The sequence below is a fragment of the Chelonoidis abingdonii genome, chromosome 13 (genome assembly GCF_003597395.2).
Source record: "Chelonoidis abingdonii isolate Lonesome George chromosome 13, CheloAbing_2.0, whole genome shotgun sequence".
Classification (NCBI taxonomy): domain Eukaryota; kingdom Metazoa; phylum Chordata; order Testudines; family Testudinidae; genus Chelonoidis; species Chelonoidis abingdonii.
The window spans coordinates 15,336,489-15,350,628 of NC_133781.1; the positions used below are offsets into that span (position 1 = coordinate 15,336,489).

The 14,140-nt window shown below is 38.5% G+C and overlaps 1 protein-coding gene across 11 annotated transcripts in view; it reads left to right on the forward strand.

Moving 5' to 3' along the window:
• The window catches only part of TNRC6C (trinucleotide repeat containing adaptor 6C), a 590,484-nt gene that overhangs the window by 539,810 nt on the left and 36,534 nt on the right, over positions 1-14,140 (forward strand). For 7 of the 11 annotated variants that reach the window (XM_075071765.1, XM_075071766.1, XM_075071769.1 and 4 more), the window contains 7 exons: positions 80-289; positions 1,566-1,732; positions 3,118-3,198; positions 3,864-3,921; positions 4,243-4,388; positions 12,142-12,291; positions 13,583-13,729. In XM_075071765.1, coding sequence (XP_074927866.1) covers positions 80-289; positions 1,566-1,732; positions 3,118-3,198; positions 3,864-3,921; positions 4,243-4,388; positions 12,142-12,291; positions 13,583-13,729 — 959 coding nt within the window. The remainder of the gene's footprint in view (positions 1-79; positions 290-1,565; positions 1,733-3,117; positions 3,199-3,863; positions 3,922-4,242; positions 4,389-12,141; positions 12,292-13,582; positions 13,730-14,140) is intronic. The other 4 variants (XM_032792790.2, XM_075071770.1, XM_075071772.1 and 1 more) reach the window with 2 other exon arrangements.

Consider the following 14,140-nt stretch of genomic DNA (forward strand, 5'->3'; position numbering starts at 1 on the left):
TTTATTCAGAGAGGTTCACTGCTGTTTTCCATTTTTTTTCCTTTTAGACTAACTCTTTGATTTATCTTTCTGGTTTCAGCAGGCTGGGGAGAAATGCCTACAGTCCACGCAAAGACTGAATCTTCTTGGGGAGAGCCCGCATCCCCTTCTGCTGCAGTTGATAATGGCACTTCAGCATGGGGGAAACCCCCCAGCAGTGGTACAGGGTGGGGAGAGAATTCTGCCGAGTCAGCAGGGACCTACGGAAGAGCAAATACTCCAGCCGCTGCCCCAGCACTGTGCAAGCCAGGTGAACTCTCACACTGCTTTTATTGTAATGGCGTTGGGAAGTAGGGTGAAAAATGTGGTAAACTGCATCTGTACTTTTGTATATTTTTCACTCATGTTTGCTCTCTCATACCCTTTTTTTTGCATTTTAAATTGTTTTTAGTTTTAATTATGGTTTGGAAAATATAATAGCATCATTATAAACAGGGACAAGGTGACATCAATATATAACTTCCACTTTCTCAACTCAGTAAACTCTCAATTCTTTTGGTGTGTGCACTAACTTTGTCCCATTTAGAACATTTTAGAAAACCAAGTTTGTTTACTGGACTGTCAGATTTAAATACATTACTTATTATACGTATATATATGTATCCTGGAAGCAACTCTGAATAAACAGCAGAAGATATAGAAAAGGGAAATCGCACGACACCAAGACGTCAAATGCCTATGTTAACAGATGACACCCAATTTTGTTCAAAACAGTTCACATCCTCAAGTCATCCTGGATTGTTTTACTGCTATTAGATTCCCAAGTAGCATAAGCTGTCACATGAACATTCTTTCATCTATAGTTGGCCTCAAGGCAGCACCTCATCTTGTAGAATGCTAGTTTGGCTGTGGTGAGCTTTTTATTTGTAATTTCTAAGCTCTACTACTGCAGCATGTTGTACATAGAAATAATTGACAGCCCTGGAAAATCTATAGGGGTTCAAAATGTGACATTCCACCTTTTGAGCAACACAGGACAATTGAAAGTAGATCATCCCAGTTCTCCTTACACATCTGCTTGCAACTCATTTACTATGGCCAAATTCCATGTTCATGTCCTTATCCTCAGAGATCTTGATAGGTCTGGCTCAGGCCACTTTCGGATCTGCTTCTGTCTCAGCAACTATAATCTGTGTTCATCAGGAATAACAGAAATTGTGAACTAAAAGGGTAAGAATCGTGAGATCAGGAGATTATATATTCTTAGTGGCTGCATGTTTTTGGAGCCCTGTTTCCCAAGAGATTGGATTGACCACAAAATTTCACTTCCTTCAGAGTATAAGCAAGTTTCCGCACTTCAGTTTTCCCACAGTAATAATAAAAATACTTTATCCTTTCCCTCCAGCTTCAGGGAAGGGAACAAAAGATTAATATTGATCAAACTATATGTTACACCTGTGTAATTCTGTAAAATGTTCAGATGCTAAGACAATGAAGATAGGAAGGATGGATGGATGGATGTACATATAAACTAAAGGATTTAAAGTCTAGAGAAAATTAACAGAAATGTTTCCTTCCCCCCCCAGCTTCTAAATCTATGCAAGAAGGCTGGGGCAGTGGTGGGGATGAAGTGAACCTCAGTACTAGTCAGTGGGAAGATGAAGAAGGAGATATGTGGAATAATACTGCTTCACAAGAGAGTAACTCCTCCTGTAATTCATGGGGGAATGCCCCAAAGAAAGGACTTCAAAAGGTAGGACAGTGATGAGGATGGATTGTAGAAATCAGTAGCGTTAGAGTGCAGCATTTCTAGCACTGAATGTTACACATTTTTCTGTAAGATTAATACTCTGAGTTTGAATGAAAGTCTGTCTCATCATGAGTGGTCAAAATGAGTGCAGTACTGTAGGAAATGGATTTATATACACTTGTGCTGGCAACTAAAGTAAAAGCAGTCATATTAAATGATAGACAACAAAATATTGTTCCCTTGAATACACTTTAGCTAGTCTGTTGTGGGTGTGTCTCGGATGTCTTAACATGAAGAATATTCCCAAGAAGGAGTGAGGGAAGACAGTGGATGGAAGGCTATAAAAATGTAGTTTACTTTTAGAATGGTGTCTGATGTTTCTGATTGTTTTTGTTTCTCGCCAGTTTCATGAACGTTTATGTATTATGAAGATCTTTTTATGTATTAAACAAAAAATCATACTGGTGACCTCTTAAACATTTTCATTTGCAGTGGGAAAAAAACAAATGTTGCTCTCTTAAGAAATGGTCCAGCTTAATTCATAAGCAAAAAAAGTATCTGTTTTGTCTCCTACATCTGAAAGGGGAATGTATAATTTTGTTGCCTGAATTGATATGGGAACAGAGTGAAATTTAACCAATTTGAAACTCAAACAAGAGAACATCCACAGTTACATTTAGGAATTTTTATATTACAAGAAATATCAACTCTTAGATTTCAGGACATGAACCAACCTCTAATTTACAGAGTTAGCTTTGCTTGTGAGCAGCTTGTTCCGTAATTGTCAGTTATACTAGATGGACCACTGGTTTGATCCAGTATTACATTTTTTATATTACTGTCCCACCCCTTAATATTTGTTCCTCTGTAATTCAGGGAGTTGCACTTCATGGTCTTGAAGTGGAGAAGTTGCCCAGAGCTCTACTAAAGATGTCTGTTTCAGTCTTTTCAATTCAGCCAATAGATTGAAGGGACTTTGACAGATTAAGTCTGCAAATTCAGTTTGTTGGGTATTTTGAGGAAACTTTGTACTGTGTCAGAATTTGAGTGACTTTATTTTGTTTTCCTGTAGATAATTTAAATGAATAATGCTGTTCAGAGAAAAGATTAGTTATTTGCGGTATCTAGCATATCAGGGAGATAGCAAGTAGTTCTTTACAAGACCTGATCAGGTGAGGTAAAATTTGCTCTGTGCCCTCTGGGAAGAAGAGGAGTGTAATTCTATTATGTTTTGCAGGTTTCATGAATGTGTTATAAATATACATATGAATATACCCTGAAGCAACATACAGTATTAATAAGGGAAACCTGCCATAGATTGTGCTGCATCTCATTGCTATAAATATGAAAAATAGATGATTGATAATCTTCCCAATTTGTTTACCTAGGGCATGAAGACATCTAGTAAGCAAGATGAGGCCTGGATCATGAACCGTCTGATAAAACAGCTCACAGACATGGGCTTCCCGGTGAGTAACATTCATATTCTAATATTTTCAATAGCTTGGTTTTTGTAGCTTGTAGTGTATATTTTTGACCTTTCTGTTTGCAGATACAAAAATGTTTCCTAAATGGGAAATCAGTTGTTTTAACTATAGTTTGTGAAACCTCAAAAGAGCAAGTTAAATACCCTTTGAGTGTTGATCCTGACATGCTTAACTTTGATGAAACCTATAGAAGTTTTGTTTGTAGTTTTTTTTAATCATGGGTTTTACTTTGAACTTGTTAATAGTCTTTATTGTCTTCCCCATTACCCTATTAAACAAAAGAAATGAGGAGTATTATGTAGTTTGGGGGGGTTGGGGTTTTTTTTTTTAAGTCAGCTGTGTGTGGTGGTATTTTTAAAGTTATCCATTGCATAAGGTTACAAATTCAGTTATAAAAAGAATATAATTTAACTTTATAGAGAATAACATACATTTTGCTCAGTGAGACAGACCCAATCTTTCTTGGAAACGTGTCATAACTGGTGAAAGCAAAAAAGTTATGTATACACATAATCTGATTCAGTTAATACATGTCAGTGTTACCCCAATATTGAAGAAAATCTTGAAATTTCCCGTTTGGTTTGGAGTCATGTAGATGTGTTCTTGCTTGAAACACAATATAACCAAACCCACATTATTGTTTACAGAGAGAGCCAGCAGAAGAGGCCTTGAAGAGCAACAATATGAATCTTGATCAGGCCATGAGTAAGTGTCTTTCTAACCAACACCTTTCATAAGAGGCACTTCAGTAGATGGATACATGATTATGAAGTTTGTTCTGTTCCAGTTAAATTAGCTTCTCTGTTCCTAAAGAGCATTTTTAAAAACCACGTACACTTTTGTGACTTTTTTCTATGTCAAACCCCAGAGTCTATTTTAAGTGTATTTTAATTTTTTACTTAAAATTAATATGAATTGTAATAGGTGTATAACTGACACTAGTGTTGTTTTGGTTTCAGAAGTTTTTGCAGACTCAGTTTCCCCTTGCATCACCAGCCCTTTTTTTGCTTCCACCCTTCTATGCAGGTGCTCTGCTGGAAAAGAAGGTGGAAATGGACAAGCGTGGAATGGGAGTGACCGACTATAATGGAATGGTCACCAAACCCCTTGGCTGCCGCCCACCATCAATCTCCAAAGAGTCTTCCATGGACCGCCCCACCTTCCTTGACAAGGTAAGTTCAAGAGTACAAGAGTGATTTATAAATCAGTAGTGACAATGCAGGGTGTGAGAAGAGCTGCTGATTTCTGCTGACTGTTATAATAGTCTGGAGAGCACTACAAACAAAATGAAGAAGAGATATATAGATGTGTCTTGTCCATCTTTTTTTTCCTTTTGTAAATTCTGCAAAGGTGAGAGGAGCCCACTTAGTACTAAAGGCTTGCCCCTCATTCAAGGGAAGGGCCAGGGCCACAAGAACTGAGGAATAATTAATGTAATGGGATGCAGGGGAAAAACTGAACAAAACAAAAAAACAGGAACAGGAGTGCAGGTTATATATAGATATAAAATGAGGGAACTGGATGTCGATACCAAGCAGTCCCCCAGTCAGTGTTCACTGCTTCACAGAGCAGTGAACAGTCCAAGGAGTTAGTGGATGCCACTTGAAGGTGTGCTTAGCTACATGAGACAAGTAGGGACTGAAAATAGTCTGCACAGTCACAGAGAACCTCTCTGTCAAGCTTTCTGCTCCTAACCTGAGGCATGGCCATCTTGGCCAATGCCAGGAAGAGGTTGTCTAGATGAGGCTATCAAGTCTTCATGATGCCATGAACACGAAAGGCTGTGCGAAAAGGGTGTGAGAACTTCAGCACAAAGTTCTGAGGAGCCAGAAGTGGGGAAGCAACCTGGTGCACTGGAGCAGAGAGAGATGTGTGCCAGGGTGTCCCTCCTACTGCAGAAGGTACAGCTATCAGGAACTCCATGAACTGCACCTACCACATACCTGTGCTCTTGGCTCTGTGGAGCAGCCATCAACTTGTGGAAAGGGACAGATTGACTATACTTGTAGGTTGAAATGCTTTCTTCAGTTACAGAAGAGGTACAACACAAGCATTTGCACTGTTCACCTCCCCGCAGTGACCTACCAATGTATCTCAGTACCCCTCTGGAGGAGTTACTAAGAGAGAAAAGGATAGTTGAGATTCTGAGATTCCTCTCCCGTATGTTTCTTGAATTATGTTGAAAATCAGTACCCACTAGGAACTGCACTGAAACCAGTTCATTTTATGTCGGCTACTCACCTGATAATGACTTTGGTCTCTGTCAGTTTGGGCTATCTTAAAACTAGTGCTTTACACATGAAAAGGTGTTTATATTACCAGTCCCCTGAAGCATTCAGTTTCCCTCCCCTCTATATTAAACTCTTTCCTACAGTGGTCATCATTAATACTCAGTTACCTCACAGCTTTTTTTTTTTTTTTGGAGATACCACAATTATTTTCCTACATTTTAAATAGAATATAAATTTGGTATCTCAGATACCAAGCTATAATGGCTAAATATTAATATTTTTAGTGACCACCATTGTAGATAATTTCTGCTACTTTTACTTTGCAATTTGCAACACAAACATTCAGCTGAAGTTTCTATTCAGGAAGAAGGAAAAGTATAGAACAAGCTACTATATTTAAACAGAGAAACACCTTACATTAGATTGGTTTTAGTAATAGTAATAATTTTTAGCAATATTAGTCTGATTGCAGTTTCCCTCCAAGTGAATGTATGTTAACAAAACACTTCCCTGCTTCTGGGGAATCAGTTTTATTCTCCCAAAGTCTACTATTGTATCAGCATCTAGTCTACCATCCTTCCATAGGCCAAACTAAATTGATAATTTTCTCTGTCTCCCACAGCTCATCTTTCTTACTATCCTCTTCCCCTTGCTTTAAAATTCATCACCCATTCTTAACTATTATCAGTCAGTTTGTGGCATGCCTTAATGAACATGTTAAGTGAAGGATTCTTTCCATTTACTCTCTCACAAATGTTGTACACTTACCTGTCAATTAACCCTTTTTTTTCTAGGATAACACATTGAGCAGTTATATCATTACTAGAAAGAGAGAGAGAGAGGAACATTATGCAGCATATTATACATAATATAGAAATATATGTTAAGCATAACTATTTAATATTAAGTACTAAATTGATCAGTATTCATACAGCAAGTAAAATCCCAATCTGTCAGGGTATGCATAGTCTGTCACAGTGACTTTTTCTTTTAGCAGTGTTGTTGCTAAAGAAATAAATAGATAACTACTTGTTAATGTTAAATGGGGATTTGATCATCTTCCCATTAAATAACAAAATCTCTTCTCTAACATAGAGAAAATAGTATTTTTTTAAAAATATCATTCTCATACTTCAGTTTCATGCAACTAGAGTAACTCACCTTCTCAATGATTTTTTTGCCTTTTGAGTGGTGGTATTTCAGTACAAGAATTCATCAACTGGTACTGCCTTAGTCCCTAGTCCCTACTAGCGAGATCATCTTTGTCATTGGTCAGTGAGCAAGCTCACTGCCTTAGCTGCACCAAGGTCTTCAGTCCACCACTGCTCCAGCCCTACCTTAGCCCACTGTTTCAACAAGTCATCAGGTATCCTTTTATTTGATTTTTCTGAGTCTCCAGTAAGTTATTAAATATTTCTATGTTTCTGCGTGCCGTTTTGGATGATCTGAGATACGTACCCCACAGCTCTCTTCTGAGTTGAGCCAAATGCCCTTTCTGCTACTCCCACTCTGAAGATTTTGTTCAACATTTATTTGTTCAGATACTTTTTTTGCTCTATGGATTGTGGTGAGGGACTTCCAGCTCCTCAGTACTCAGCATTGGGGTCTGCATCTGGATGTGCTGCACTCCTTACTTGCTTTGGGATAGCTGTAGTTTGTGGAGCCAAACATTTATTTGCCTTGAAGCTTTTGTTTGACTTGCTTTCTCAACACATGACAGTTATTTTTGTATTCTGTTTTGCATTGAGTCAAGCTTTGGCACTCAGTGCTTTGTGAATTGTATTATTTTTCAGGATGTCATCTTGTCTTTTAAAGGAAGAAGTCCTAGTGGCTTCAAGAGCTACATATGCAGCCTAGCAGTGCCTCTCACACATGATTGCAAACACATTATCTTGTACTCGAGAGTCAAGCATACTCTGCTCAGATGTAAGACTTGTTTGAAGTTATAACCCGGATGTCCAGTGGAGCCCATCAGATTGGAAGGGGAGCTACTGAAGATCCTATGGACATGCTGAGAGAAACCTGAAATCAGCCCAGAATACTTAAGAGGATCTTGTCTTCAAGCAAAGGTCTAATCTGAGTTCCATTGCTGACTGTTAGGACTCAATGTTAGCACCACTCATAACTTCACAGACATTATTCATCAAAACTTAGAAGATCTGCTTGGTTGTCTGAACGTGATCTGTACTGACCGCCTCATAGTTAAAGTCTCTAGAGCATATTGAGGCTTGGTTTATTGGCAAACCAAATAGATAGTATTAAATACCAGATCACTGAAAGAGGTGATGCTTCCACCAAAGTGCCAAAAGTAGAAGATGCTGAGAGACGAAATATCCATCAGACTCCAGCACCACCAAATTTCTTGTTCCAGGCAGCTCCAGATCCCCCTCTCCATGTGTGTGCAACATTTGTCAATTTGAGACTAAGTTGCACCAGTGTATTGTGTGTTATTGAATTGCTCCATATAGCTTTGTGGCTGAGGTTGTCTTGAAAGGAACAATACCATCTTCAATGCCCAACACCAAATTTGTCCATAGGCAAAAATGCCAGAGGGCCAAGATTGATAGATACCTGTACCAGGCTCCCTCCCACATTTCTGTACTCTTGTATCCTGTTCTTGATGAGTTGGTGAAGAATAAACTTAACACGACTCTCTCCTTATCCCAGCTCGTAGAGAAAAAAGTATCACACAAAATGAGTCACAGGCTAAGTCTTCTAGTCCCAGTATGAAGAGCTTGAGGGACATAGTGTCTTGGCAGAGGAAAACCTTCCAGACTCATGGCATTGCAACTAAATCTGAGATTTGTTACATCATACCATTTGCTACTGCAGAGATGGTTTCCTCACTGGTTTGGCATCAGATTCAGGCCTGTTAATTGACATGTCTTCAACATCACCTCTATTGATTTCATGGTAGACTCACTCAATTCCACTCTCTCCTCCTCTCTTGACTCCTTATGCCTTCTTTCACATGGCTCCATTCATACCACTTACTCCCTGTCCTGGCTCTCACCACCCATGTGTTTCTTCCAAACCTGCTTCTGGACCCTGAAGCATCTGGTAGCTCACATGGAATTCCTCCCTTACAGATTCCGTCCTTTCCTTCAGTACTATCTTGCTCACAAAACAGCAATTCTTCACCTTTATTGAAGAATCCAGTGCCTAAAAGATTTGATGCCTATTTGCCACCTCCAACTCCTTCTGCAAACCACCTCCCTCTGCCAACGCTGTCACCTACTACTTGGGAGTGAATGTCAGTGAGTTTCTCCATCCTCATTCATGCTCTCTATCTTCTTGTCCCAGATGTCCCTAATGAGTTGGACAATTTTTGAAAAGTTCCTCTCTTTTTAGGCGGACCTATTCTGAGCTTTTGTCTGTTTGTACATAGAGGATGATGTTGGTTGTTGGATTTTTTATGATATTTTATTTACTCGCGCACACTTCATTCCTCCATCCATCCATGAAGCATCTGATTAAGTGTGTTGTGTATTTTTTTTTGTTTTGAAATCTCTCTTGAGCTCTTCAGGACAGTATCCTCAGGATAGTAATCACTGCTTCTTTAAATATATCACCTTGCAAGATTTGCACATAGCTATCTACTTGCCTTCTGATTTTTGCGTGATCTGCTTCTGAAGTGTGATTTCCCTCCAAACACTCCTACTTTTCAGCTTTCTGTATGTAATATTTTTACATTCTTTAGAAAGGATTGGTGGTTTTGTATTTATTTTTTAAAATTGTTTATCGGTGTTTTGTCTTATTTTTTAAATTGGTATGTATGAAAAGCTTTGGCTTTCTGTGCAAATCCAGTACTGTTTAAAAGGCCCTTTGGAATCAGGTAGTGGCAGTTTGGTGGCATGTGACCATTGAGGTGTAGGGAAGTCTCATGTGAAACTATCGGTATTTCGCATGGCTAAAAGGGATTTTGTACAAAGGGATTTCTGTTATCTCTCATTTGGCATATGAGACTCAAGAAGGTATCCCAGGAGAGATTTTCAAAGAACTGGAAATAAGTAACTTTGCCTTACAGACCACCAGTGGCATGCTCTGCACTATACAACTGCAAGAGCATATGGTCCTATTCCTAAAAGTTTACAGTCGTATCAACTCTGAGAAAATATTAAATTCCATATTGGCTTCATTGTTTTATGAGGAGTCAAATATAAGAAATTGTACTAATGGATAGTAGACATGATGGTTGAACTTGGGAGGAGTGTACAAATACATTTTTAACAAGATTATTTGAGATGGACTGAGGGAAGGAAAGCTGGCTGTGACTGGATGATCCTGAAGTTTAGTAACGGGTTACAAATCTCTAGGTCATCAGTATAAGTCCAGCCTACCTTAAATTGGTAGTGACCAAAAGTCCTTAATGTTTATTGAATTAAGTGCCTTAAATTAAATGTTTACCCCAGTTCCATTTCTAGAGAATAAATATCCCACGTCACAAATGGCATACTTATTAGAAAATTTTGAAACCACAACCAAGGACCAAATTAACATAGACACTGAACTACACTTGTCATTTGATTGTTCTGGTTCGGGATTGAGGCACACTATTGAAGTTTGGGGAAGGTGGCATTGAGGTTATTCAGAACACATCTGTTGTGGAAATTGAAAATTTTGATTTCCATTGTAGTCAGTCTAGCACTTCTCCAGCACTGCAATCACTGTACATTTTTTAAATGAGAGGGGAAAATGTGGCAGTACATATTTCTGCTTTTGGCAATATTTAGAGGTTACATCCATTACTCTCTCAGCCAACACTGTTACATGTCCAGTAGCTGTTATTTGCATAGAAAACAATGGCACTTGGAAGAAAGAACACACAAGTCACTGGGAATCTCTCTACTTTAAAGAGTCCAAAAAAAAGAAGAGATTGTTAACACATGTCCATGACCTAGGCATGAGAAATCTTTGAACCTGTTACTGTCATGCAAGCTGCTGTTGTTTGTGGAGTATGACTGATGTCCAGTAGAATGTAAAACATCTTGAGCTGAAAGGCCTTGGGGATATCATTAGAAAATGTCAGCATCCCCTTCGGGATATTCAAACATCAAATCAAGTGTCACTTTGACTGATGATAAACAAACTTTTCCTTTGTGCAACGAACTGCTATTGAACATTGATATTTACAGGACGACTTAGAACATAAAGTTTCCTGAGAATTCCCACTGTTAGGTGCTTTATTTGTATGTGTGCTGAGAGTTTTGGTCCACTTCATGAATAAAGGATATTCCGTAATTTCTAGCAGTCTCCTGAGTGATTGAGTAGAAAAATGTCGGTTGATGTTACCTAGCTTCTCACCTGTGGGAAGGCCTGGCTTTTAGCAAGTGAATGCATTGGCTGAAAAATATCCCACTCATTTAGCTATATTTATCTTCGCACACTGCAAATTTAAGGGTTTTTTTTTTTTTTGGCAGAATTTGGGGGTTTTATTTGGTACACAGAGTATTTAATTATACTTGCAGTAGAACACCAGATATCAAAGCCCCGTCTTACAACATCTAAGCCAGAATTTATGCTACATTGATATTCAGCACAGCACTGTAATGACCGTAGATATTGGGCCAGTCTCAGTGAGAGTTATATGACTAATACAGTACTTGCTATACAAGATCTATTTTTCCTTTATCAGAATAACTGCTTATGTTGTCCATCAGTTCTGTATTCTCCTTGCAGTTCCCCCTAGATGTGCTCCTCTTTCACCTATCTCTTGTAATGCTAGAGAGCAGCAAAAGACTTTTTACTGCTAAAAACTTGTCTCCTGTTTCTTGGGACTCAGCACTTTAATCACTTACCAGAGAGAGTATATACTTAGGATATAAGTAGTTTTTAAATGTCTTTTTTTGAGTGTGTGTGTGTGTGTCTCTCTCTCTCTCTCTCTCTCTCTCTCTCTCTATATATATATGTAGACACACACACAGAGAATAGCAGAATTTAATTGTGAATATTAGTAAGTCATTGCTACACAAAAATTAAAACAAGGTTACAAGTCTTATCATCCAGTTGAAACTGGATTAGGGGAGAGGATTAATGCAAACATGCTTTCTGAACAGCTGAGTTGTGATTTGGAACTGAACCCAGACTAGTGATCACATGGCATTCTGCTAAAGAACCTGTAAAGTGAGCTCATCTGGTCTTTCCTTGGTTCTAGCTTTCCAAAGTGCACGTCACAAGTGGGTTCTGTTTCTCTGACAGTGTAGCAAATAAACTGCAGGGAGAAAGATTTCTGAAATTTGCTGTCGCAGTACTCTTTCTGTTGTTTAATGTTCTGGTGCCAAGAGAGGACAGAATAGAATGAGTTGTGAAAGCAGTTATATGGCAGTGTTCTGATCCATGGGGTTGCAGATGCCTGCAAGACCATGGAATTTGTTTTACCACGTTCATACTAGATTTTAAACTTAAAATAAGCACCAATTCCTGATTACTCTGGATGGGAAATGAGAATAGTCATGCATCTGTACATTTGCAATGTGCAAAAAGTAAAGAAGAACAGTACCTTAATCCTGTTTCTCTTTTTCTTCTTTCTTCCACTCCATACTTTCCATTCCCTGTTACTCATGCCTTTTTTTTTTTTTTTAATATTTTGATTTTTTTATTCTTCCATGCCCTTTTACATTCCCATGGGAAATTGTTTGATGCTCTGTCTGCTTGTGGACATGGCACACAGCTCACCCTTTCTTTCTCCAATCAGGATGGCGGCCTAGTGGAAGAGCCCACTACTTCACCATTTTTGCCTTCACCAAGCCTGAAGCTCCCCCTTTCAAACAGTGCACTCCCTAATCAGACCCTGGGCGGGATTGCCTCAGGGCTGGGCATGCAAAACTTGAATTCTTCTAGACAGGTAAGGCTGTTTGGAGAGATCACAATTTGAATTTCAGCTCTCTTGAACTCACTACTAGAGGAATTTCTCATCCTTTTTTCAGTTTAAACCACCATTTCCAAATATGAATAAATTTTGTTCATATGAAATGTCATTGTAAACATTTCACTTTAAAAACCACAGTTTAACTGTAGTTGCCGTAACCTGAAACTTGTATTCATCCACTGAGAGGAGAATGCAGCACTACAGATTTATAATACTGGACATTTTTTTTTAAAATACAAGGAACTTTAAAATATATAGGGTATATTTGACTAAACCATAAATGACTGATGTAATGTTTCTATATTTTTAAGGCATTGCTGATTGCCAGAATATTTGTTTAAAAAAGAAACTTTCTTCTAATTAGCCTTCACTGGCTTGATTATTCATCGATGATACAGCCTTGTGATGGGGGTGGGGTTATATCAAGTTTTTCTACCATAATTGTTGAGCTCAGACTTAGCTTTTGCATGTGGGAGGAAAGATCTTGCATATCTCTTCAGTGAGCATGTCTAGCAGAGTAAATGGTGGGAATCATGTCTCATCTGCCTGTTTGGAAGAAGATTTGAGGGACTGAAAATAAAAGGGGAAAGGAAAGTAAGTGGAGTGAACATTTATAACAGTGAATATTTGTGAGGTCATAAATTATGGCTGATCACAAAAAGAGTGAAGAATACAGAAAAATGCTGTAGCATTCTGTTGTAGCATTGGCTATAAAAAGGTAGCTTGAACATGGTGGAGTATGCTCAACCACTCCAGCACATCTTTGGGAACAGTGACTGCACTAATAGCACATACGTTACCAGCAGCTTTGTAAAACAGAAGTGTATTGGGACTGTATGGAAACTACTTAGATAAATCAGTCATGTGTGATGATAGGGTTTTAATGATTTCATTCTTTGCCCTGTCACATGGGCACAGAAATGTGTTTGGCAGATGATTTTATTATTCGTTCCTTGGATGACATCCTAGAGTCATACAGACTTATTTTGGAAAATATTCAACCTTCTGGTGCCACTCAAACAATTGTACAAAACTTTAGCAGGCTTGGAATATCAGTCTTGGATATATAACTGTTAATTGTGTGCCAGATTCTAAACCAGATCTTCAGTAAAACTTTCCACAAAATAGATATAAGCCTGTATGTGATCATTTCATTGTCTATGCTTATCATGATCTTTGAGAGTAAAAGGCAGCACAAGCATGTCACTGTCATGGAGTCTGTAGAATGTTGCATCCAAATGAGATCATCTTTCTTGTCATATTGTAGATACCGAGTGGCAATCTGGGTATGTTTGGCAATAGCGGAGCAGCACAAGCCAGGACCATGCAACAGCCGCAGCAACCGCCAGTGCAACCTCTTAACTCATCCCAGCCTAGTCTTCGTGCTCAAGTGCCTCAGTTTCTATCCCCTCAGGTTAGACTGAATTGCACAGCACAGAAAACTGTCAAATCTTTGTTTCATATCGACCGTATACTGAGTAAGATTATTTTCAATATGAAAAAACTCTAAATAATGAAGTAATCATGACAAGATGATTTGGACCAGCATTGATAACAGAAAAGCCATTAAAGCTCTTTATTTTCTTTGTTTCTGCATCCATCAGAAAAACATAGATTCATAGACTCTAGGACTAGAGGGGACCTCGAGAGGTCATCGAGTCCAGTCCCCTGCTTTTATGGCAGGACCAAATACTGTCTAGACCATCCCTGATTGACATTTATCTAACCTACTCTTAAATATCTCCAGAGATGGAGATTCCACAACCTCCCTAGGCAATTTATTCCAGTGTTTAACTACCCTGACAGTTAGGAACTTTTTCCTAAT